This window comes from Harpia harpyja, chromosome 14, assembly GCF_026419915.1.
Source record: "Harpia harpyja isolate bHarHar1 chromosome 14, bHarHar1 primary haplotype, whole genome shotgun sequence".
Taxonomy (NCBI): Eukaryota; Metazoa; Chordata; class Aves; order Accipitriformes; family Accipitridae; genus Harpia; species Harpia harpyja.
In genome coordinates this window covers 15,912,687-15,938,748 of record NC_068953.1, presented here as the reverse complement: position 1 = coordinate 15,938,748, position 26,062 = coordinate 15,912,687, and the positions used below count along the sequence as shown (strand labels likewise).

The 26,062-nt window shown below is 52.1% G+C and overlaps 1 protein-coding gene across 2 annotated transcripts in view; it reads left to right on the top strand.

Moving 5' to 3' along the window:
* Positions 1 to 249: 249 nt before the first annotated feature.
* The window catches only part of FRMD5 (FERM domain containing 5), a 118,132-nt gene continuing 92,319 nt past the window's right edge, over positions 250 to 26,062 (top strand). The window contains exon 1 of one of the 2 annotated variants that reach the window (XM_052807582.1): positions 250 to 728. In XM_052807582.1, the coding sequence (XP_052663542.1) occupies positions 627 to 728 (102 nt within the window). In that variant the 5' untranslated portion in view covers positions 250 to 626. The remainder of the gene's footprint in view (positions 729 to 26,062) is intronic. The other variant, XM_052807583.1, reaches the window with a different exon arrangement.

Here is a 26,062-nt window from a genome sequence, read left to right as displayed (position 1 = left end):
GGGGAGCAGCCCCCGCGGGCAGAAGTTGCGGGCAGCGGGTGAGGACAGCGGCAGCCGAGCCCCGCAGCGTGTCCCGCTGTCCCCGGGGAGCCCCGCACCCCCGCCGCCCCCTCCCGCCGGCCGGCGCGGCGCCGCGCACGCAGCTCCCCGTCCCCCCCCTCCCCGTCCCTGTCCCCCCCCCGCCCCTCCGCGCCCGCGGAGCCCCCTCCCTCCCTCTCTCCCTCCCTCTCTCCCGCGCGGGGCTGCCCAGCGGAGGCGGCGGGGCCGCGCCGCCCCTGCCGCATTGGTTTGCGGCGGAGCCCGTCAGCGCCGCGGCGCCGAGATTGGCCCCCGCAGCCGGCGCCGGGTGCCCCCCCCCGGGGCCTGCCTCCACCCCGCCCGCCGTGCGCCGCGGCCCGGGCACGGGCACCGCGCTCCGCTCCGCGCCGCTCCGCGCCGCTCCGCTCGGCCCGCAGCGGGGGCAGGGCCGGGCCGGGCAGGGCAGGGCCGAACCGGGCGGGGGGCGCGTCCTCCGCACCCCCCCCCCCCCCCAGCCTCGCACCGCGCCGGCAGCGGGGATGTGAGCGGAGGCTCCGCCGCTCCGCGCCCGCTCCGCAGCCCGCTGCTCCGCCGCCCGGCTCGGGAAGATGCTGAGCAGGTGGATGAGTGGCAGCAGCAGGAACCTGGACCGCGAGTACAACTGCACCGTGCGGCTGCTGGACGACAGCGAGTACACCTGCACCATCCAGGTCAGCGTCCCGCGGGGCTCGGGGGGACGGGACGGGACGGGACAGCCCCGCGCCGGGGTCGCGCAGCCCCCCGGAGCCGCCGCGCTGCCGCCCGGAGCCGGCAGACAAAAGGAGCGGAGCGGCGGGGGCGGCCCGGTCCTGCCCCGCCGCTGCGAACAAAGGCAGACCCCCCCCACCCCCGTCTCGGGAGGCGACCGGAGCATCGCTGAGGGAGACGAGCCGCGGCTGCCGGCTGCGAGGAGCCCCGGGGCAGACCTCCCCCCCCGCCTGCGACACCCCCCCCCCACGGCCGCGGAGGCGTGCGGGGATGGCGCGGAGAGCCGCCCGCCCTTCAGCCGGCGCGGGGGTGCCCGCAGCCCCCGGAGCGCAGCCGGGGCCGGAGCGGGGCAGGGGCGGCCCGGAACGGTCACCCCGGGGCCGGGGAGAGCCTCGGCCGTGCCCCGCGGAGCCGGGCCGGTGCTCGCCCTCCGCTGCCGGCTGCGGAGGCTCCGCGCTCCGCGGGGAGGACTTCGGAGCGAAGTAAAGTACCGGGGACGGTGCTGGGCAGGGATGGAGTCTCTCCTTGCCCCCGCCGCATCCCGGCTTCCCCCCGGCTGCCCCCCTCATTAGCGCCCAGCTCTGCCCTAAGGAGCGGTGGCGGTCCGTAATAGTCCGGAGCGGCGGGGACGGGGTGCGCATCTGCCGCTCCCCGTGTGCCGGCACCGGGGCCGGGACCGGGACCGGGACCGGGACCCGGACCCGGGGCCGTCGCCCCCCCGCCCGGTTGCTGCCGGGGGCTGCGCGGGACCGTGGCTCAGCGCGCAGAGACCGTGGGATGTCGTTCTTTCTAAAAACTAGCAAAACACGCTCACCGGCTCCGCTGCAACTAGTTAGGTAACGGGACCCGGCAGCTGGAGGGCTGAGAGGAGCATCCCTGGCTCCGGCTGCTTTTACTCTTCATCCCCACAATTATCATCATCCCTGCGAGGGAGCTCGCCGAAAACCTGTACGCTGTAGCACTCGCAACTATTCCTGCTGGTGTCAGCTGGCTTCAGCCCAGTCCGTAGGCAGTGGAAAATTCAGGGCAGAGTTTGGAGTAAAGGTGACTCAAGATGTAAATAGCAACAACTGCCACCTCCCAGCCTTTGCTGGGTCTCCCCAGTTCTCCCCGTCCTGCCGCTCCGAGGAGGAGGGAGCATCTTTTCATTTACAGGCAGAAACATGCTTTAAATGATAATGCTGAAGAATGGTTACCGAGGAGTGCTGCAGGCGATGGGAGGCACCGTCGGTTTTGCTTAAATAGTCTAAAATAGATAAATATGGTGTTTTGTGCAAATAACGGCTGAAGAATGCTAATGCCGCTCCTTCCTCCCCCACCTGGGTTGTAAAGTGTGACCCAGTAAACAACTACAACGGCAACCTAGTTTATTTTGCATAAGCAAAACTAACTCATCTCTTAGAGGTTGTTTTTGATACAAATTAAATGGAAAACCGTAGTTTGGGAGAGAAAGTGTAGGCAATGCAGTTAAGAAAAATCTGGACTTTCTGTCCTTAAGATAATTTAACAAGGTGTCGTCATTTTGCATGTGGTTTTTTTTTTTTTAAAGAGAAAATACTACTTGATCACATATTTCAGTGGCTTATTTTATGTTCAGCATAGTAAATAGTGAATCCTGGTATTTAGCATGCATGACCTAAGGTATAAAGAATTAGCTCGTATTACCCTCAAAATCAAGGTTACCCCAGTTAAATATTTGTTTTCTATTGCTTTCATGCTGCCTTATAAGGCAAGTATTTATAGTCCGTGCAAAATTAAAGTGTATGTAGTAGGAATGTATAATGTCTTGCAAGTGAGAAAAACCGTCACCATACAGGCTGCGAGCGGTGAATGAGTTTTGAAGGTCATTCCCTCACGAGCGCAGATTTTTCACGTCTTGCTGAGATCCGTAGTGTTTCCTCGCCCAGGCTGTTTCTACGCCTGTTGTTTCTAATTTATGTATTTCTATTTTTACTTAAATATGGAGAAACTGTCCAAAGTGTAAGTCATCATTTTCATACGCAGTGCTGTTAATCACGGCGCACATCTGGGGAATGATGCTGCTCGCTGGAAGTTTTAACGTGTATTTTTGCTGCTGTACCCCTGTGTTTGTGCCACTCGCCCTGGCGGTGTGTGGGGCTGTGGACAGGCTTTATACCCTCCCTGAAGCGTGGCCCGTTGGACATGTCATCTGGCTTCTCCATTGCCGGGGAAAAGAAAGAAGCACTCAGAGGTAGAGCTGATTTTAAGAGGTCTTATTTACCTTTCAGATAGTGGCACTGGTTAAACCTGTCAACAAGACTAACCTCTGGCTGTGCTTGATAAAGGCATGTGAGTAGGGGTTCAGTGCTGCTAGGTAATACCTGAATATTCTGTTTCTAAATAAAGCCTTTTTTATTTGATTATCTGAAGTTTACTTCGGTAATATTCCCATGATGAATGAATGGTTCATTGTCTGAGCTTGGATAAATCCTTCCTCTCTTTTGCCCTAATTTTCACTCCCCAACAGCCCATCCGAGCAGGCAGAGGAGCCTGGAGAGCTCATCCTCGGGTCCCCTGGCCCCGGCGGGCTCAGGGACGGTGTTGGGGGGACAGAGCTGCTGCAGGCAGAGGCAGCATGTGCAGTGGGTCGGGGCAGCTGGGTTGGCACATCCATAAACAGTTTTGTTGTTGGGGGGGGGGGTTGTATATTCCAGTAGTTTGCTGTTTTGGGGAGGATGCTGTTCCAGCATCCATCTCCGCTGGGATCCTGGGGACGGTCTGTGTCTGCCAGTGAGCAGGGCTGCGTGTCTCAGCCACTTGCCGGGACTCGGGAGGCCCCCAGCAGCTGCTTGAACATGGAGATGTTGGGCTTTCTTGACTCAGAAAAGCTGGTATTTTAATAATATTACGTGCCATGGAGGTACCTTTTAAAAGCAATAAAGGTAGTAGTTTGCCGATGTGGGGGCCATCAGATGTGAGGAGGCAGCAACGCCCGTTAACGCTCTGTCCCTTGGTGTTGTGCTGGCTGCTGGCCATGGGTGCTGGGGACCCCACTCCCGTGGGTGTCACTGCCCCGAGACGCATCTCCAGGGAGTGGCTTGGCCGGCAGAGAGGGGCAGCCATTCCCCGAAGGCCTTTGGTTCATCTCCATGGCAAGGGTCTGGTCTAGCAGTATATTTAATTTATATTTACCACCTTGTGCTCCGTGTCTCCAAATGCAAACGTGAAGCAGTTTGCCAGCGAGGCAGCCTTGCAGCCGTTGTTAGAATAAAGAAAGCTTTGAAAAAACGAAGCAATGCTCTTGTGCTGCGGTTTTGCTGTGACTGAGCTGCTTGTCTGAGGAAATGTTTTAAATTCTTCACTGTGGTGTCAGTGGTGGTATAAAAGGCTTGAAATAATTAATGATTTGCCATTGCTCAATGCATCAAGCATTTTCCTGAAAAGACAGTGGCGTTTTGTTTCAAACCTCGGTAGTACTACAAGAATGTGGAGATGTGAGAAAATAAATACAAAAATGTGGTTTCCTAGATTCAGAATTTAAGAACTTTCTTGTGTAAGATTGGAAATAAAGGAAAACGAGTTCTTGACTATGCTCTTGGACAAACCCCACGTTTTCCACGTGAAGCACAAAGTTCATTAGGAGACCTGACAGGATCATTAATAACAGGCAGTCAACACAAAGGGGAACCTTGGGTTTTTGCAGCGCTGGCTACTGTGAAGGTTATTTGTTCATTATCTTTTTATCTTCTGAGAGTTCCCAATTGCTTTTGCTGGGAAATAGGTTAGCAGACTGCTGCTTCCGCAGTGGGGCCTCATCTGAAGTCCTGAGCACAGGCGATGCGCTCTGCACCGGAGGTTGCTCCCTGCTGCCGAGAGCGCCAGAAACCACGAGGCTTCATGCCGAGAAGTTTACGCCTACTCGCAGAGCCTTCGCTTCTCACCTGCAGCCTGATCCCGAGGTGCAGTAACAGGGAGCAATGCCAAACCTGTTGCCAGAAACGTGGAGTAAGGCGGACTTTGGGTCCGAGGCTGTGGGTCTGCGCGGCGGGTCAGGCTCTCTCAGCATCGCCTGGTCTCATGGTCCGACACAGGCGAGGCTTCGGCAAAGCCACTGCAGCACTGCCAGTGCGTTGTGGTAGCGGGGAGAAGTCTATCAGCAAAGCCTCTGGGCTGCAGCGGGTGCAGGATCACACCCCTCCCAGCCTGTGGGTCCCAGGGCTGGGGAAAGCAATACCGACAGGTTTCTTTGGCTGGTTTGCTGTTGGCTCCATTCAAAGGAATGTTTTTATTTATAGCATTGGAAATGTATTTGCAACAGAAACCTATCATTCTCACTCAGCTAAATCTCAGCAGAGCTGCACGCTGTCAGGGCAGCATCCTTCATTCCCTGCTCAAACATTTACATACATATGGTTTGTGGGCTCGGAAGAAAACTGCCTGAAATGCACAATAAATTTGAAGACAAAGTAACAGTCAAAGCTGAGAGTTTCTTGGGTTTTGTCTCCTTTTTCCTTTTAAATTTATTTCCAAGTATATAATTTTAAATACAAAGGATACAAAAGGCAGCTGAGGAAAACAGCCACTAAATGTCCACTGAAAAACTAGTGGCATATTTACTCTCATTTTTAATGGGAGGCAGAAACACAAGTTGTTATGGAGATCCATCGAGAATATTTCTAGTGCTGCTATTTCTTCACCAGCTTGAAATGTGTCTTTTCTGTTAACTTTTCATACCTGTTTTATGATGTTACCTGCTGTGAAACTGCTAGCTATCCCCCTTTTAGGAGACAGTCTCCTGAAAGAACTGCTTTGCTTATCACTTTCCCATGTAAGATGTTGAAGACAAATATGGATATATATATACAGACATGCACGCACACACGGTAATACCACTGTAGAAAGATATGTACAGTAGCATCATGAAAGAAGAGATTTTCTGCTTCTGTCATGTAAAAATTAGGTAATGCACAGTAGGAGGCTTTTTTTAAGGTGTCTGGGGAATACTAAAAGTGCCTTGAGCAGCCCACTTATTTTTAATTTTTGACTCACTCTTCAGGAGCTCAAAGGGATCGTGTATGTGGGACTGACATCTGTGGCCACATTCCAGCAAAGCTGAGACTTGCATGACGCTTCGGTTTGCCCCGTACAAGACTAGAGGCACCGAAAGTGTCTGTGATCCCTGTCTGTTGGTACACCTGGCACGTCTGTTTTCTAGCCGAAACCTTGCAGGCTGGCTTCTCCTGGAAGCCATGTATGAAGATGGGCAAAGACTGCCCAGCGAACAAGACCCTCACTGAGATGCCATCAATGGTAGTGGGCAAGGTCCCGATGGAGATGCCGTTGGTCTGTGGAAGCTCCTCCACAGCTCGCATCGGGGCGGGTGCCCTCTCCGGGGTGTGTGGCATCATGCATGAAGGTGGGTTCATAAGCATGGGTAGGGGCACTGGGAATGGTCTCTGCCTGCGGAGCGATGGGTGATTTTGGGTGTCAGTGGAAAGTGGAGTCCTTGTTGGCTTGGGGGGTAGCTACTCGGTAGCTGATGGGCACTTGGTCCTGCATGTTCGAGGATGGTGTGTGCTTATCTTTGTCTTGTGCTATGTGAGGTGGGAGTTTGCCAGTGGGCAAACCAAACCCTGTGGTACCCTCAGCACTTCAACCTTCCAGGAGACTTGTAGGAATGACACGTACCCCGTGGTGAGCACAGCTTGTGCAGGACTGATGGGAATCCCGACCCAACCCACCGAGCAGAGCATGCATGTGCTCCCACTGAAACGGGAGCCGTCCCTCTGCCTCGCGCAGGGCAGCTGTGTCTTCAAGTAGGGGGTGGCATCGTAGAGCAAACCCTCCAAAATCACCGCGCTCCTGGTCTCCAAACAGCCGAGGAAGCGTGGCACTACTGTCACTTGGTAGAAATGACAGCACATTACTGGAGAAGGCTGGCGAGCAAGCAGGGATTTGCCATGCAAGAAGAAGTGCTGTATTTTATTTGCTATCAATTTTGTCAAGAATAGACAATACCTCGTTAGCGCAGGGGTCAGATGTCGGTGCTGTTGCAGAGAGAATTGAACGGTGCTTCTGTCATCAGCCACTTGTTTGTGGTCAAAAAACCCAATTATTGTTTGGTGACAGAAAGCTTTGGAGTTGCTTCTGCAAATAAGAAGGTTTCAGGTCAGATTCTTTTCTTTGAAATTTTTCCAGAGTAAATTATCACAGCAGTATGAGAGCAATTTCATATTGATGATCTGGAACTGCCTGGAAGGCTGATGAATCCACAGTGAGTGTCTGCAGAGACTGTGGCTCTTGCATGGCCAGAAGGAGATGGAGAGTGGGTTCTGACGGCTGCAGCAACACTACAGTTAATGTGTGCGCATACGTGGGCCTGAATTTGTCCTGCCAGGGCTGGGGGGATGATTTGAAAGGATGGGGCTAAATCCCCTCTTGTGGCAGGATTTGTAGTCATTTATTTCTGGTTGTTGTTTCTGTCAGCCTCTTAGAAGCTTCAGAACTCAGAAGAACTTAGCCTAATTTGTTTCTTCATTGGCCACCTCCTGTGGATTCCCCCCTTGTATTCCCAACGGAGTTATAGCTTCTGCGGCTCTTGGTGGCTTTCTAAAATCTACTCAGATTTATGTGGCACCTTCATCATCCCAGGAGATGTTTTTGCTTGTGCTCCCTCACCTTGTCAGCAGAGCTCTGCCAGCTGCTGCCAGAGCCCAGGAGAAAGGCAAACCCATTGTCTTCGGTCACAACAGAGAGGAATTAATACCTTGAACGTTTTTTTGAGCTCTCACCTAAGCACAACAACATCTTAACCAACCCGAATTTTGCACAAGGCGCTGTTAGCTGGTGCAGTCTGGTTTTATTACGTTCCTCACAGAACTGGATAACCAGCTACAGAGCAAACTGCTGGTGGAGGCCAGGCTGAAGGGGAGCTTGCTTTGCTCTGAGCACCAGGACGAAGGAGGAGATTGTGGAAGAAATGAGGGGTGAGTTTTCAGAAAGATGTGAAGAAGCGAGAAGACTCCATGCGCACAAGTAAGGATGTCAGAATTAGGGTTTATATGGTCATCCGCATTTATACAGAAACCTAGGGGTATCTTCTGAGCATGAAACACAAGCCAGGTTTTCCTTTAGGAGATGATGGTCTGCCAAACCAGCTCTGGAGCCCATGGGCTGATGTGACGGCATTCGTGCAGGCTGGGCGATGCCCCGAGCCGAAACTCCTGCAGTCACAGCCCTGCCTTCGCAAGGTCTGCAGGGCACGTGCACGGGGGCGAGAGCAGCCTTTCGGAGGATGGAGCAGCGTGGACCAAGGGGTGAGCAGCTCCCTGCGTGAGCCCTGCCGCTACCAGGGCGTTTTTGCATGGTGAGGAAGAGGAGCACGAAGGGCAGCGTCTGGGGCGCTGCAGGGCAGGCACGTGCGAGCTGGCCCTGCGTGGAAACATGTTTGCTGGGACTCACGGACATGAACGCTTTTTGTTGTTACGCTGCAACGAGTGGGCTGAAATGGCAGAGTGAAGATGCCTGGCTTCACGTGTCACCGCCAGTTCGCTGAGCCGTGCTCCCTCAGCGTGTAAAATACTGGTGCTTCTAGAAAATAAAAATGTGTGTATTAGATGGTTTTATCTATGTTTAAAATATTTTGCTTCTAGAAAAACAAAAGAATTAAAATTGAAATGAAATCTCATTAAATATGTCACCCCGGAGGTGTATTTGCCTGTGTGGTTTGTGTTCACGGGTGCTGGAGGGTGGTGGGGCAGAAGCATGGTGGAGCGGGGCAGGAGATGCGCCAGCTCTTCTGCACAAATCCCAAAGATCAGGTCCTTCCTCTCCAGAAAAGGAAGCGGTCGGAAGCGCGTTTCTTTCCAGATTTCTGCACCTGTCTGTGCTGGCAGCAGGGTCAGGGCAGCGGTCGCCCCAGCAGGTTGGGAGATGGTTCTTCTCCTCTGTCATCCCCACAGGGTGTTGTTGATCAGAGGTTGGTGCGTGCATGAAATCACTGCCCATAAACCATCGGTCCCAGGCTGGTGGGCACATGCCTACCTGACCATCTTAAATGAAAACATATTTTTAATTTTCACACTCAAATTCTATGTGTCTCCCCCCTCTGCCACCCCCTGCCTCCTATTCAAACAAGCCTGTCTTTTATTTTGTATTTTTTAGGACATTGACAAGGAGTTCTTGCAGTTGAAGGTAGCTATTAAATATCCATTACAGTGTTTTCATTTCTAGACAGAAGAGTAACTGCTGCCTTTTGCATTCAGTAGCGTTTGGAAACGAGAGGAAGAGTGGTGAGGTCTGAAGTCACTGCAACCTTGTCCCTCGGGTACGTGGTCAGTGGGTGGATATGTGACAGTCATGTGCAATCTTTCTCTCCCGTTGCTCTGTGGCACAGATTTTGTGATGATCTGATTTTCCAGGAATTTACCGGGTGAGATGTACCAAGATATGGTTGTTTCTAAGGTGACCTGTGGGATTCGGGGCTGGCCGGGCAGTTTTCCTGCGCATGGCGCAGAGGTTGTCGTGTCTGTTGTGTAATTATGCCCAAGGCTGAACTGAATATCTGCAAAAAATGCCTGGACCTTAGAGTCTGATTTTTTTTCTGAAAAGGGCCAGTGCAGAGGGAAGTTGTGTGAAGTGTGCTCCAGACTGCCAGTGGAGAATGGCTCTTTTTTCTAAGCAAATATAGGATTTTTGTAACTGCCAGTGGACCGATCTGGCATGGTCCTGGGGAGCAGCTGGGCACTTTGTTCCTCCTGCATTGTCATTTTAAAGATGCAGACCGTACTTGGCCCTTAATTACACTTTGGCAATTACCATCCGCGTAGATTACCTTCACTGGTAACCATTGTCTTCATTTGCAAAAGCGACTTGGCAGCTGAAATTTTGTGAGGAATATAGTTTATTCTACGCACATGCACAAAATGCAAGATGCCGTCGTGCTTCCTCTGGCTTGTTATCTGTAGGGGACAGCAGGGGTAAAATACAGTAAAACCTTATTTTACTCAATAAAGTCAGCAGCTGTCTCTCCAGACACATATCAGGAGCTGTGCTACTGAGCAAGATGGTGCCATTTTTACATAATCAGTCTGTAGAGCAGAGCTGTATTTTAAGCCATGGGATCTTTTAGCTGCTCCAAGGATCAACTTTGTGCTTCCATTAGTGGATGATCCCAGTTCTCCTCATGGAAACTGGGGGGGTCTGTTCTCCCAGATTGTTCAGTCTTTGGTCCTGACCAGGAAAGTTGATGTAAATGGAAACTGCTCTTCTGCGGACAAGGGAACAGACTGAAAAACCTGTCCGGGTTTGTTGGATGTACTTCACATTGTGAAAATGCAAAGGTTAGGAAATCCCTCCCAAAGAGGTACGAGCATTGCAGGGCTCAGAGCCACAGGCTGGCTGCACCCTAATAATATTAACATAATAATTTTAACATATTTGCTTTAGATTTTTGAGCTGGGAGCCTTCCTCCGCTCCCGGCCAGGTTGTGGTCCCGCCAGAGCTGAGCTTATGCTGAGACCCATTTTCTTTCCCTGGGAGAGCCAGTTTTCTGCATTGAGCATCTCATTGGAAATTCAAGTTTCGCACGTATTTTAATCTTTCATATCTGGCAGTAAAGAATATAAGCGCTGGACTCCTGAGCATGGAGAAAAATCGTAGGCTGTTTTGGGATGCTGTGGGAAGGAGCAAAGTAAGGTGGGTCGATACTCGCCAGGTACTGGTGTCTCACTAGATAGACGAGGCATTTTTATAAATGGTAATTAAAAAAAGCTTTGTGGCACTGTGCTTTGTGAGGTCAGAGAGAGACCTGTTTTGGGTTTGTCAGCTAGCTAATGTTGGATGTCAAAATTTGATCAACGCTGCAGCTGGAAATAGAATATTTTGGCTGCATAACGTCTGTTACCAAACCCTTTAATTATAGTGGCATATCTGTCATATCAATGAGGTTTTTCTATTTTTCAGAGGTTTTATAGCAGGGCTGTTTTAGTTTGTATTGGCTTTTAGCTTCGCACATAAACTGGGATCCCAAAGGAATGCATCTAGCTGCCTATATAAAATTTTTCTTTAAAAAAAAATTACAATAATTGATTAAGCCATTCTGGACCTAGAGAGAGACTTTAGGAATATATAGATTAGGTAGTTTATAGCGATTGTAACTATACATTATCGATGTACTTAACTCATAGAATGGACAGTATATTGGGACTGGAAAAAAAGCCCCAGAATCCAATATAGTTATGTTTGAAAAATAGATAATAAACATGCTGAGCAAGTACTTTTCATGAATCGATTTAATTCTCATTAGCGCTGCACTATATAGCATGCTGACTAATATTTCTGGCTTGCAAACAACAATGGCTTTCCAAAGGAAATGTGTAATGAGAACAGAATGTCTTTGGGATCTGAAAACCTGGAGCTCCTGGGGCCATTGGAAGTGGAGAAGAGAAAATGTGAGGGCAATAGAAAATGCAGCAGCCGAGGAGAGGGCTGGGGTTGGAGACGACGGTGAGACAGGATCAGGGCAAGAGGGGTGTGATAGATGTTGGGAGTGTCCCCCGCCGTGTCAGGCCATCCTCCTCCATCCGAACAGGGACCCCCATGACCCTCACACCATCGGGACTGCTGTCCGAACCAAGCCTCGCCGCCTGCCCCTGCAGTGGTACTGTCAGACCTCTCTCCTAAGGTAACTCTCTTGGACCAAGCTCCTGCCTATATCTCGGTGTTCCTGGGCTGTTCCTCAAAATTAAGGTTCTTCTCCTGATCCAGAATGGACTTTTTCTGTCTTCTGGTCCACGTCCGTGTTACTACTGTCCTTCCTTTCTTCCACTTGCCTTTATTGCCTGTGTGTTTATTGTTTTACATCATTCTCGTTTGCACGTTGATATAAAAACCCCAAACCTGCAGGGAATGATTCCCCAGCCTGTCACTGCTTCTTGGAAGCAACTCCTTAAGCCCACAGACGAGGCTTTAACCGGTTGTGACTTCTGCTTTCCAATGACAGATTTCTTCATCTGGGGCTTTGGAATAAAGCAGAGGGTCTGCGAGGTAGCTGCCATTTGAGCGGATTAGTGGTGGCAGCCTGTGTTCTGCCTTGCCTTGCTTCCCCTGGCGTGAGTGGGAGTTGCATGTCTCCTTAGCAGTGCCTTGGTATTGGTTGGGTACTGTGTCCCCCAGCTTAACATTTGGGGTTTGTTCTAGATATAAATAAGATGCTAATACAAAATTAATCGCAACGTAGTGTGCCTTAAATAACAATGACAGTGATTTCTCTCTGCCCTTATGGGATGCTTCCCACTGTCAGCGTTAACACATTGGCCCTTTGGCAAAAAGTCCTCCAGAATTAAATAAAAACACAACTAACAGGGCTTGGAGGAAAGAAATAAGGTTGAGGCTTTCCTTAGTAACCCCCACTACCACCGAGCAGAGAGTGTTCCTATTTCCATAGGGCTTTTTAATTAACACGTGGCATTCTCTTACAAGGATGTCATTGAGTCTAATGGAGAACAATGTCTGAGGCATTTTAGGCTGATTTGGTTTTAAACTTCTGCGGGCAGTGTGTAATTCTCAGTCAGCTCTGCTGGGCTTTTCCAAAGAGACGTGGTTTTCAGACATGGTTAATCTCTGCATCCATGAGCTGATGCTGACGAGCCATGTCATGTCCTGCCAGTGTCTTGGGGCTGCCGAGGGGGGGTAAACCAACTCGGGGAGCGGCAGCGCAGCCCCTGCACCCCGGGTTCGGCAGGGTGCTGCTCTGGGTCCTCCACGGCTCCTCCCTGCACCATAGCCTCCCTCAGCTGCAAAACTGGGCTAACAGCTCGTCCTTTATCCATCCAAGTTTCTCTGAGGACGTGTTGGTGAGAGACGGGGTGCAGGGGGTACGTGAAGAAGGATGTGGCGTTTGCCTGGCTTGGTGCTCGGGTTCCTGGACTTGCCAGGGCCAGCGCCATGGGCAGGGAGGATGATTTCACTGTACAAGCTTGATGTTGCTTTGCACTGCAGGGTTGCAAGCGAAGGAAAAGCAGAGCAGCCTGCAGCGGAGCTTTTGGCTTGTCCCAGCGCAGGGCACGTCCCGACCCTTTGTGCCTCGCACCAGGCGAGGAGGCTGAAGCCTTCAGCTCCCGTCATGCCCACCTGCTGCCCCACAGCCCTTTGCAGGGTGTGGGACCCCGGGAGGGGCAGCTCCAGCAGCCCGGGGTTGAGCAGAGAGGGCCGGTGCTGTGGTCACAGCTCCTCCTCCTTAACCAACCTGAGACCTGCAACCCCCAGAAATATGGTTCTGAGCCTGAAACATAACTGCAGTATTTTTGAGGAGGAGGTGATCCATTCTTGGGTACAAAGAAGTAAAAAACCCAGCAGTGGCCAGCAGGTCCCCCGTAAGGGATAACTGTGAGGGGGATGGCAGTGCCAAAGTACCGCTAGCATTGGTGACGGCACAGGGATGAGCAGGAGACGGCTCCAGCCTGGGGCAGGGCTTGTCCCCCAGGAGCCTCACCACAGGAAGGCTTATCATGGCTGAGCTGCAACTCAATTACGGTTCCTGCATCACTGGGCGAAGAGGGAGTGGACGCAGATTTTGCCAGGAGAGTGCATTAGTAACGGAGAGCATAAGCAATTCAACCTCGTGCGCTCAAGACAGAAATTTCCAAATCCCTCTGGCTCTTCGTTCACCCCCTGGAAGCGAACAGGGAGAAGATGTATTCTCTGAGCCTCATCTGCTGTGTTATTATTTCCTAATGAGCCTGTGTGGCCCTTGGGTGTGGGTAGGCACCGTGCCTCGAGCAGGAACAGGTGCCTAGGGCCAGCTGCCTGCAGCAGCCGGAGGCTCCTGCATCCCAGCAGACCTGATGCCCATCCCAGGCACAGGGCAGCTGGGAGAACCAATGCTGGGAGCTGGCAGCAGGGATTAGCCCCCCGGCAGGAGCTTCGGTGGGGGGCCAGGAGACCCCAGGTGGGGAGGCCGTGCTGGAAAGCCAGGAGGCTGCTGAGTGGCAGCTGGTGGCCCTGGTCTTCCGCAGCCCTCTTTGGTGTCCTTCGTGAAGTTGTCACTGGCAAGTTAAATGGTTCCCTGAGAGTGGGAGAGATTTTGGGTAGCTCACCCTGCCTGGGCTGGGGAGGTAGGCACCTGCCCCTGCCAGGCCACCGTCTTCCTTCCATGACTTTTTTCTGTTACAGCTAATTGAGCTCTTCTTGACTTAAATTCTGAGTCAAAACTTGGAGTCCCCAGGATGGATGTGAATGCTGTACCCCAGGTCTAGAAAATGGGCTGCTCTTCCTGATGTTCAGGTGCAGCGGGCAAAAAGCTTCCCCAAGTGCAAGGGTGCTGGTGTTTCCCTCACCAGTGCTGGATCTTAACTGAAATGATGGGCTGTTCTTTTAACAAAGCCTCTTACCACAAGATTTCCCATTCCCTGTATTTGTTTGTCTGCCTATTCTTCACCCCTGTGGAGAAGTGCCGTCTTCAGCAGGCACGGCCTCAGGGTTGGCCCTGGGGGCTTGGCAGAGGTGTTGGCAGTGGCTCTGTGGCCGTGGTGCCTGTAGGATAAATGTGAGGATTAGGAGGTGAGTTGAGCTGGGCTGCAGTTTTACACCCTGTGCAGTTTCCACAAGATGGGAATAAGAGTAAAAAGCAGCCCAGAATGGCTTCAACATTGGCTTCTGCATGGGACTTGGGAAACCGTAAATCAGCCTGAAAGGAGTGACTGCACGTTGACCCCCGCAGACACTGCCTAATTGTTTTATTTTGCTTTGTTCCACGGATCTCTATGGAGAGAGAAGAAAAGTCAACGTCGCGGTGCGGCTGGCGGGGCCGGGAATTGCCATGGGAACAGAGGAACAGGGCTGATGCTGAGCAGGGGACACCACCATCGCCTGGGAGATGCCCTCGTCCCCGCTGCTGCTTCAGGGACGTTGTGCTGGAGCTTCATGTCCAGCCCCTGGAAGTGATAACGAGGAGCTGTAACCCAGTGGTGTTAGTCAGGATCCAGCCTTGTCCCAACTGCTGGGCTGTGGGGACTCTTCCATGGGCCCATGCCACTTTGGCCCTCGGCATCGGCTGGGTCCTCAGCACCGGCGGTGGAGGGAGGAGTGGGCTGAGCTCCTCCGTGGACCTCACCCCAGATGGATGCCCTGGGATGCTCACATCTAGTGCAGGGGATTAGGACCGCTGATGGATGGGATCTCGTCCCTCCTCTGTTCCTTATTTATTTCACCTGTAAAACCTGCAGTTTCATCTGAATGGGACACTTAGTTCATGGAAACTGAAGCGTGGAGCTGCCGCCTGCGCATGGGAAGTGTCCCTGCCTGTGGAAGGGGGTTCCCAGGGTGGGTTAAGAGCTCTGCTCCTGCGAGCTGATAGTTGTGGTGCTGGCTGATGTAGGGAAGCACTGAAGGTAGACACAGAATCCAATGAACCTTGCCCTGTGAACTTCTGGAAAAGGTCACCTGGGTTTAAAGCACCATTTAGGCAAATAAGTTGTGCTAAAATAGCGTTTCTTTAATTAATGCAGTCAGATTAACCAGTGCTGCAGATAAATATCTCCTTAAATTAGTTGTTACTTGAAACTTCCTTGTCCTGGAGCGGTTGGATTTTTAAAACACTGTCAGCAGACCAGCAGAAGCAATTCTGCTTTGAGACTGCAAGCCCCATGGTGCTGAAAGCTGCACTGCCTGTCCCGGGTGCTGTGCTGGGGCCATGGGACTGCTCTCTGAATGGCAGAGACTGCCGGGTGGATGGGAGTTCAGCACTAGAGGTAAAAATCACCCTGGGGGGCATATCTGGGTGTGTTTGACATTAGTCCCTTGCAGGACATGTCTCAGAGAGCAGCGGGACCGCTTCTGGTGGCGATGCCCAGGCTGAGCGTCCCAGCGCAGTGTCTTGGCGAAGGCCACCTTTGGAAACGCGGCTGATGAGCAGCATCCGTAAGGCAAGTGGGGAAGGATCCAGCTTGTGTTACAATAACAAACGAAGCAGGCAAAAGTAAACATGGAAGTAAGTAAATAAATAAGCCCCTTTGCACTTGCTTTTGGAATAACACGCAGCTTTAAACTGGTAACTGCCTTGGTGCTGGGAGAGCTTCGTAATGCAATGCACGCTTTGCTCTGTGCTCTTGCTAAGTTTGAATGTGCTGGCGGTAGGTTCAGGGGCGGTGGGCAGGAGAGCACATCAGATACGGTCTGGGTACCGCAGTGTATGATTTTTCTGTGGGGCCTGTGGAACTTGTTTTGAATTGTGGCCACCTGTCAGTTACTATTAGTTAGTTTTATAAATGTTGTCTTGCCTGCCGTACTGAAATGGTCTCCTACTCCATACTGCATGGTGGGGTTCTCCAGGCAGTGCAAGCAGCTGCCAGTGCTGCTTCTTCCTTTTCTTTATCCTTTTCTAACAGTATCCACACTTGGATATTTTGTGTGCTACAATAATAATAAATAAAATGCATATGTGAACGATTCTCTTGAATCGGTTAAATTAGGGAAAGGGGAAGGGAAGTTCATGATTGCGCTGGTGCATCCAAGGGCTGAAGGGGAGCAGGAGTGTTTGTAGTGTTCCCTTGTTTTGCAGTGTTGCACGTATCAATTGCGTCTTCCTTACCACCTCCCCGCTGGTTCCCCGCGTGCCTTAGCAGGTGCCTTGCTGCCAGCCAAAGCAAGGTTACTCTTTCCTTGGAGGCAGGCACCAAGGTGCTTTTTTCTGGGTACGTAGATACTAGTGACACTGCCATATGTTGTGGGCAGGCAGTTGCGCACGCATTATATAAGGGCTGATGATTTAAAAGGCTGTCTTATTTCTGGTCACAGTTTTCCAAGTGCTGGCTCTGCTGGCTGGTGGCATTCTTGGGGCTGGCGTAGTTGGCTGGTTTACATACCAGTGGCTACAATCTTTATTTCTTTTAGCATCCTATGATGACTGTAGAGGGTCCAGTTCTCTTTGGCCAGTCTCTCATGCACACAGACCTTAGCAGGACGGGCTGTGACATGACATACTGCATGGCAAGGGTTGTTTTGGCAAAACCAGATGTCCCTCTGATCGTACCTGGGTAAAAGCTGCAGGGCAGGGGTGGGTGGACATATATTCCTTTACCTGGCAGCAGGCTGGGACCAAGCTCCCCACCTCTGCAGGACCTGAGCAAGGCGGGGCACAGGGACCGATGCTCTGTGCCTGCTGGAGTGTGGGATTTGCAAATCCTGTGCCTGTTGGATGCTCCAGTGTGCCCATTCCAGAGGGATGAGTTTCTCTTTGGCACTGGCCAGAATCATTCCAAATAGTTCCTGATGACCATAACAGCTTGTCTGCAAATGATAGGATTATTTAAGATCCATGAGCTTAAACTCATGGGCATGAGTTTTGCCCATGAGCTTCCTGGGCAAACTTGTGCTGGTGCACCCTGTGCTGTGTGCTGGTAGCGTTGGCATGTTGATGTTGCTGAAGGAGCCGTGCAGTTCCCTTTCCTGGTATTTTCTCAGTGGCCGCGTAAAGGAAATATGGTGCCATTTTGCTGTTGAATTCTTCCAAGTGACCAAGCTGGCGTGAAATAACACACAGACCAAGCACAAATAGCGTGAGTGCTTATGGCATGCTGTCTTTTAGGTGTGTTTGGGAAAATATAATCATCTGATAAACTACAGAAGCCAAAAGAGACTATTTTGAATGCACGTGATTCTTCTGTAAGTGCTACAATTATCCAGGCCTTTATTTAGAGTGTCAGTTAGAGACGGTGATAGGACCAGGGTAAAAATATGCTACTTTTGCCTGGATGGCATCCACTGCCGAGGGAAGGGCTGAGAGGGCCAGTGGAGCTTGGTACAAGGTTAGCAAGAGATTCACTCAAGCTCTTAAAATATTTATGGCATTGTAATCCATACACATTTTAAGCATATTTGACATTATCCTACACCGCTCTTGTATCTGTCATTGCTTATGGAGAGAGTCCAGAGAGCATCACTGTACGGCTGGTAGGAGGTAGCTGCAGGTAGCCATGCATTGCATGTATATTTTTATAGCTGAGATTTAGAAAGGAGTCATAAAGTCTGTTCCTAGAGAGCTCTTTATAGTGCGAGGCGGGGCTTTGCACAGCACTTGCAAAGGTGACTGACTGCTCGTGCAGCTGATGGGATTGGGATGCAGGATACGTGCCGGTGCTGGCCAGGCGAGGAGGGTTTTGGCTGCGGGGCTTGTCCCCACCTTGCACACCCAGCCACCCCCCATGCTGCCCCCGGCTCTCCATCACCCGTAGGGAAGTGAAGCAGCCTGAGGAGAAGAAGATATGTCTCAGACGTTTCTTCAGTGACTCAAAGTCACCCCGTCGTTCGGTGTGTTCCTGAAGCGCCTTCCCCTGCCCAGGGGTGCTGGAGGACCTGTCACCGCGGCTGCGAGCACTGGCGCGGTGGGACCTCGCGGGCTGCCACGTCGTAGCAGCCGGGTTTGGGGAAGCTGTGCAGCTCTCGGCACAGCTGGGAGGATTTTGGGTTCCTTTGAACTAATCAAAGCTCAACTAAATGGGATGGATCGTCTCTTCATCTCTTCAGCTAGGCGATTTGCCTGCACAGCTTCAAGGCAACACTCCTCCACCCTCCCTCCCTCCCTCCCTCCCTCCCTCCCTCCCTCCCTCCCTCCATCCTCCCTCGCTGGTTTTCAGTCATGTTCTGCGCAGTCGAGAGAGCAGAACTGTTCCTGTGGTAGGGAAACGCTGCCGAGGGCCGGAACACGCGGTGCTGGTTTGGTGGGACGGGCTGGGCATCGTGCAGGCATTGGGCTGCAGGTTCCCCCGGGGCAGTGCCGGTGCATGGAGGGGGACGGCACCAGCGCCTGCATGTGGTCCATAGGGCCCCACTGAGTGCTGGTTCCTTGGAAATTGGGCTAAGATTATTGTGCAGGAGATTTAAAAAATCATCAGGACTGGAAATGTTAATGCCTCCTTCCTCTCTGCCATGGCACAGGGTGCATTTTTTAATTTAAAAACTGCCTGGATTTTTTTTCTCTTATGGTAAAACTTTTTTTTTTAAAGGATAGCCCAGAGGAAACCCTCCTATGCCCAATTGCATCAGACATACTCCAGCATCTTCCCTTTTCCTCTGCACTGTGTCTCCTCCATCACTCTTCTCACTTCTGCCCCTTCCATCACGCCTGAAGCTGCTGCCTGCTGAATAGCTTTGGTCTTGGGATTCATCTGCTGAGCTGATCTGCGGTGGAGGAGGAGGACACAGCTGGACGGCTCCGTGGGGTGAAGCCTCTCCTGAAGCCGCTTCAGCCGGTGGGAGCAGCGACGGGAGGGACAGGGTGGCCGGTGCACGTGGCAGAGCTGCAGCTCGGTCCCTATCGAGTCTGCAGCTGCGGGCATGGTGGCCTCTCTGCTGGGTGCTTGGTGTTTTTAGGAAGCTCCTGCAAGGCTCTGAAGTGGGGCAGAGGACCTGCTGAAGGACAGGAGGACGTGGGCTGGGTGGCGGTGGTGCCCAGGGGTGGCTGGTGGCTGCTGGGGCTGCCTCAGCTAGAATTTATCTCACAACCTGGGATGATGTACTGGGAGGCCATTTTATTGTGTCCACAGCATAGGTTTACCTCCCTGGAGCATGTTACGTGGTGCCATCTGCCTGCTGAAAACCGAGGCTCGGGAGCAGGAGTGCCACCGCTCTGAGCTGTATCAGTGCGGCGAAAGCCTCGGTGCTCTGCAGGGCTGCAGGGATATGCGTGCTGTGGGTGGGTGAATAAATAATGCTCTGCTTGGAGCTGCGGGAGGGAAGGTGGCATGAGACCATTACCTGTTCCCATGGTCTGGGGAGGAGAATGGGGAATTCTTGGCAGGGACTGGGGAGGTTGGCTGTTTCCAGCCAGGGACACCATTATTTGCATGTGCATTGGCCCTTTCTTTTGCCTTTTTCTCCCTTGGAGGCTGAAATCTTCAAGCATTTCACCTCCTGGGCTTTCTCTTGACCCAGAAATATTTCTGCCTGCCTGCAGTTGTCCATGGTGACCACGGGCTGCTGTGTGCCAGGGCTGAGGAGCACAGTGAGAGGTTTTTGTGCTCATGACAGTCTCTATGGGAATGGGGCAGTAGGGCTTTATCTTTTGGATAGTTCATCCCCATGGCCCCTTCCTGGGCAGCAGCGAGGCCTGGGCAGCCTTGTCTGCCCCATTGGGGTCTGTGGTGGGCAGTGGGGTGGCCACCAGGGCTGCCAGCACGTTCAGCTCATGTGCATGTCCCCAGGCTGGTGCAGGATGACACCCTGGTATTCATCATTGAGACGACATCCATAACAGGCAACAGGAGCAGCAGCAGCGGGAGGATATTCAAAAGGGTCTCCTCAGACACAGGGGGGAATCCCAGAGACCTGAGCAGCATCTTTGGGATATTTGTCATTTTGAGTGTCCGGTCGAGCATCTTCCTTTTCTTGGGCACCAGACTGTGTTCTGGGGTCATCCTCATCTCCTTGGATGTGTGGCTGTTTGTCTTTGCATTTTGGTGGCTTCCAGGAAGGCAAGACTGGACCCTTTCCCTCCCCAGGTCTTGAGGACACCCACGATCTCTGCATGGATCCCTGCAGGAGTCAGGGTGGCTCCAGCAGGATAGCTGACTCCAGGGTGCTGGTGCAGGAGACGGGACATGTGGCTCCATGCCAGCCCTGGAAGGGAGATGCGATACCCAGCCAGGGTGGCCCTGGGACCACGAAGGGGTTGCTGTAACCAATCCATGCATGAAGATGCGGCAGAAGAGCCGGAGGCAGAGCAGTAGATCCCCAACCCAGGCATATCCACCAGCCAGGGAACTGGGGCAGGACACACGAGAGGACCGTCGGCAGCAGTGGACCCTGCACCAGGTCTGCTGGTGGTGCCTCACCTGCTCTGAAGGGACAGGAACTTATTTTCTAGCCAAAAAAAGGTCAATTTGACCAAGCCAGTTGCCTTACTGCTTGAGGGATAATTCTTGTCAATCTGCCACTTTTTACTCTGGTGTGCTAAAAATAGTGCATTATTTCCAGGCAGTAATTGCACATCCTGTAGTTGTAACGAGCTCATAAGGTAATTACTTTTTGGTGGGAAAGAGCTGAAGATAGGGTGTGTTTGGCTGACAAAGAGAGGGTTTTCAAGAAGCCTAATGGATTCTGTGCTCACATTAAAGGGCAGACGTCCCACAGCAGGGGTGAAGCGTCTGCGGGGACATAAGGGATGGCACATTGGCCCTTCCCTGATTTCTCCACGGGTGTTGGGGAAGCGACGGCCTCCATCCCACATCACCCTAGCCTGCGCTGCTTTCAAGGGAAATCCTGGAATAAGTGGTAGCATCATTGCCGTGCTTGTTATTGAGAGTACATGAAAGGTGAATGTCATCTCGGGAGGTGGCAGGAGTCAGCTTCCCATCTATGAAAGAATATTTTAATGTATTTAATTTCTTCAAACCAGTATTTAAAAATGTTTTTCCAAAGCTAAGGGTTATCTTAACGGAAATTACGATATAGATTGAGAAAGTACAACATGCCACCCACTCTATCAAGGTTTGCCCTACAAGAGGTTACCCTAAAAGCCACCACTCCCCCCGTTGCATCCTCTGAAGCCTCTCTTCCCCATCAGCTCTTGATGCCCAGGGGGCTGCTGGAGGGGGCAGGGAAGGGACGGACCCACCTTTCCCCTGCTAATGGTTTGCTCTCCCTGAGTCAATAAATAATCTCTTCTAGTACTGCTTTGCCTCCCAGCTTTGTAAATCAATTTACCGTCTTGTAGAGTATCTAGTGCTTGCATGAAATAGGTAAATTACATCTACCGCTGTTACATCTTTGTAACTAGCTTGATAACATATTAAGAATATAAACCATTTAGAACTTTTTTGTCTGAATCAATTTTCCTTTTGGAAGGCAGAGGTGCTGATCTTACAGTACAATGCATTTCCCAAGCCTGTGTAATCCTGTGGCCTTTCTTTATCGCAGTCTCCGATGTATTTCCACAATTACAGCCAGATTTATGTATCTGCAGTTTCGTTCCCACATGGCAATGCTGGGATATAACCTCTCCAGCTTTGGGTTTCTACAGCCGCCCCAGGTATGTGAGTGCATTGCTACAAGGGGAAAAGCTTGTAAAGCCATAACTCATGTTTTATGGAGACAGGATTTCTTCATATTTCTGGTTTTTCCAAGCATGGCTATAGCCACTGAAGTGCTTGTATAAACCCACCCCCCTCCTGCTGGCATCGGTGAGGTCAGTGGCTGCGGGTTAAAGCTTTCTATCAGACATCAGAGAATCTCAACAGGAGGACGATTTGGGAACGCACTCCTTCACATGCCACCTCATGCTCTGCCTGTGTTTCTGCCCTGGGCTGACAGGAGCGATGAGATTTTGAAGTCCTGGACTGTCAGCATTGCATATTATTTTGCACAACCTTTTTTAAAATAAAAGCCCGTATTAGAAATCAGGCTTAATAGCCACGTCACGACTGTTGTTCTTCAGGAAAAAGCTGTCGGAGAGGATCGAGCGCGGTTTGCTTGACATGCCTTTGCTGGCTGTGCTGCTCCGAGGACAAAAGCCGGCTGCTTATGCAATCCCTGCGGAGGGGGGAAGGACCCCAGCCCTTCCCTCGCCGCCCTCTGAAGCGGCTCCCGATGCAGTCGGCGGAGTGACGGCGGAGTGACGGGTGCTGTAGGACGGACTGACAGCCGGCGCTGACGAGCAGAGCGGCGGTGACGGGCGGTGTTTAATGAGATTCTCCGGGCCGGAGGCTGGGACGTGGCCAAATGCTTTTGCCCGGCTCGACCTGCAGATGCCCCCCAGCCTGCCCCCCGCCCAGCTCGGGGGGTCTGCTGCAGCCCGGCAGGCGTGGGGCTGGAGGGGCAGGGGCCCAAACCCACAGTGGGAGTATAAATTGCTGTGGTTGTGAGACAATTAGCTGCGGTGCCTTTGTGCAATTAGAGCAACTCCTTTGCAATATAAATATTGTCTCTCTAATAAAACCAGAGTGATCCATTGCTTGCAGATAACAACTATAGCATGGTATCAACATAAGCAAAGCGTTAACAGTAATTGTGGTCCTCACTGTTAGAAGGATGTGGCAGTGGTGTATACGTGTTTCAGAGCGCGGGGTTACAGGCCAAGGCATGAAATCTTTATCTTTTAGTTGGTTAACACCGTGTTTCACCACCTTGGCTGGTGCAGGACGTTCACTGTAATTAATACTAATGAACACGTCTGCGGCGGGAAGCTCTTCATCCTGTGCAGTTTTGTTCCTTTATTACTGTTTTGTTGTAGACCAGAGCCCCAAAAGCACAGCCTGCCCGTTTCAGTGTTGTGGAAGGATGCTGAGCCAGGGGTGCTGGTGACACTCCTGGGCGCGGTGTCCCGGTGCGGGGCCAGGGCTGGGGGAACTGCCGGGAAATTGCCTCCTGCCTTCCTGGTGGGAGTGTCTCTGCCATCGGCAGGGCAGAGTGGAGCTCCCCATCACCTGGCCATCCCTTGCTGGGAGCAGGAGCTCGCTCGGGCTGTCAGCACTGGCTGAGAGCCCCTGCCCGTCCTGGGGAGGGCAGGACCTGCTGCCCAGGTTAGGAAATTACAACCAGGGGCTGCTCTACAAGGGTGATTGCTTTTTTCCCTCCCACCTTATGGGAAGTGGCTTTCTGCTGGCTTGCTTGACACCAAGCCCTAGGCATTTTGCTCCCGGTATTTGGTATGCTGAGCACTGCTGGGACCAGAGGGGTCTCCGGAGCTGTGGGTGCTGTGCCACGAAGCTGGGCTGGCACCCAGATCCTGCCATGCCACAAGTGCTCCCCAGGAATGACGCCCCTCGAGCTGCCCTGTGCCCCCCAGCCTCGCCACTGCCTCTGGGTCTGTGCCAGCCCCCTCTGCTCCACTCCGTCTGCGCAGGGAAGCAACTTCTCTTGGATGTGTCATGTTCCCGTGCCGGGCACAGTCTCTGTGCTGCCAGGGCAAGGCAGACGCTGCAGCGTTTTTAGGCCGTTTGAGTGCAAAATGCTTCTGGTAGCATGAGGTTCGTTAAGCAGAGGAGCAGAGTTACCAGAGGTGGTCAGGCGATGGCAGTTCCGTACCGGCGTGATTCAAATGCGATTTATATGATGTTGCAAAACCGAGCTGAATGTTGCAAAGCAGCTGAGGATGGATGAGATGATGAGTTTTATTATCTTACTTTTTTTGCACTTCTGTTGTCATTTTGTAGTAAAATGCTTGAGCCTCTGCCTGGAGGGAGCAAACCATCCTGCCTCAAAATGAGCAAAGTCTCTGAGTATCTGGCAAGCACATGGCAACCTGTCTTTTTGAGAGCAGTGTTACACAGGATGGGCTACTATACGTCTGAGCGCTTGCCATCAGCATGAGTTGGTGTGTGCGGGAGTTGCATGTTGTCATCCAAGCTTCGAGGGCCAATTTGAGGGCTCTTGATGCTGGCTGGATACCATGCTGGCAGAAGGACGCCCTTTGGCAATTCCTGACCAATGGGGTTTTGACTTGGACTGGGCTGGGAGAAGGTGGTCTGAAAGGCTGAGAATATTCATGTTCATTACAAAGACCCTTGCTCTTCCTCCATGTCCCATGATCAGCTTCCCTCTGAAGCCCCGCTCTTTCCAGGCTGCTTCCCTCCCCTAAATGTCCCCAGGTTGCGTGGGCAATGTCCACATCCCTGCCGGGCATGGGCTGGCTGCTCCCAGTCTGCCCTTTGCCCCATGCTAAGCTGAGAGCACTGGGAGGGACAGACAACTGCTTGTTTCCTTGGTGGGTTCCCCCTGTCCTCCACTACCTTTTGTTTGCATTTACAATCCCTGTGATGCTGTGAAGGACATGTTTTTGTCCATGATGGGCTAAGCAAAGGTGCCCCTGGGCATGCTGAAGAGTATGCCTTGGCATCCTGCTAAAATCTGGAGGTGTTTCTGAAGACAGTTTAGATATGTGCATCTTCACAGAGGCTTTGAATTAAATCTCCAACAGTCCAGAGCCTCTATTTCCTTTGCTAAACTCCAGGAACTTTGAGTGATAGATAGGGAGCAGTGGATCTTGGAGATAGCGAGCAGTTTGAAAATGTGTTTCTGTATCAGGCCTGATACAAAGACTTGCTTGCAGCCAAAGGCACTGCCTTGATTGCAAGGGGAGATCACAATTCTTATAACTGCCAGGCAAAGCTTGCCTTTCTCTCTCTCTCTTCCCCCACTGCGTATTTCTGACACGCGATCAGCACTGACCATGCAGCCACCTTAATTTTTTAGCAGCTCAGAATGACAGGATTGTACTCCTCTATCTATTTACCCATCTATTTCTGCAGAGTAAGGACCTAATTGAGCGAATAATGTACGAGCTGACGGCTCTGAAAAGCCATTGCGCAGCACTTCGTATTTTGGGGAAAGCTTTTTATTCTGAGCCATTTGCGGTTTGCCCACGCAGGGCGCTCAGGCACTGATGGATGGCCCCGGTCCGTGCTTGGGGCAAGCATTGGTCACGCATCCTGCCAGGGACCCGGTCCCCAGGGGTCTCCAGTGCCTGATGGGGGCAGGGGGAAGAGTTACTGCACACTGGTTTGTACCGTCGGGACAGGAACCTGGAGAAAGTCTGCTTTGGCTCAGGGGTTGCAGCATCAATGCCTGGCACGTTCAGACCAAGCCCAGGAAACATCCCTGGTACAAACATCCCTGTTCCCCTCGGAAAGAGGAGGTCGGACCCGGGAGCTCGTTGCCTCAGAGCGGTTCCTCGGTGGGATCTCAGCTCGACACTGGTGCCCTGGAGCTTGCATGGCCTCTCAGCCCCTGGGGAGATGCTGAGAGAAGCCCAGTCCTTAGCAAACCATTAGAAACCCGCTTTCACCGAGTGCTGAGCCAGAGGAGCAGTTCCTCTTGTAACTTGGTTTAGTTTTTGCTGTGGAAACATCACCTCTTGCAGCTGGAAAAGTGAAACCTTCAGCCAGAAACCCACCTGTGTAGCTAAGTGAAATATGATTGCGTTGTCTAATCAGGCAAGTCACTGACACAATTTGCAAAGTCCTTGAGGTTTTTAAAGGTCACTGATGTGCAATATGTAACCAGCCCAGCGTGAGTCATGCGTGCTAAGCCAGCCTTTGCTGAAGTCTGCTTGGTTTCTGCTTTGCCTTTCCTGCTTCTCCATAAAAACCAACAGCTGAGAATGGATCTGTATCTTCGAGGTGTAACTGAGGTGGTCTCTCTGCTCCATGAGGTTACGAGGAGAATCTGGGCAGACGGCATTTGTAATAAGACCCACAGCAGACTGAGTACAGGCATGCTGAAAACACAGACCGTGCACTGCACAGTGATTCTGGGCCATTTCAATGAGCAGCTGACAGGTGATGGAGAGGACGGCACTTCCCACATACACGATGGGCTGTAGATGATGTGCCTCAGCAGCAGC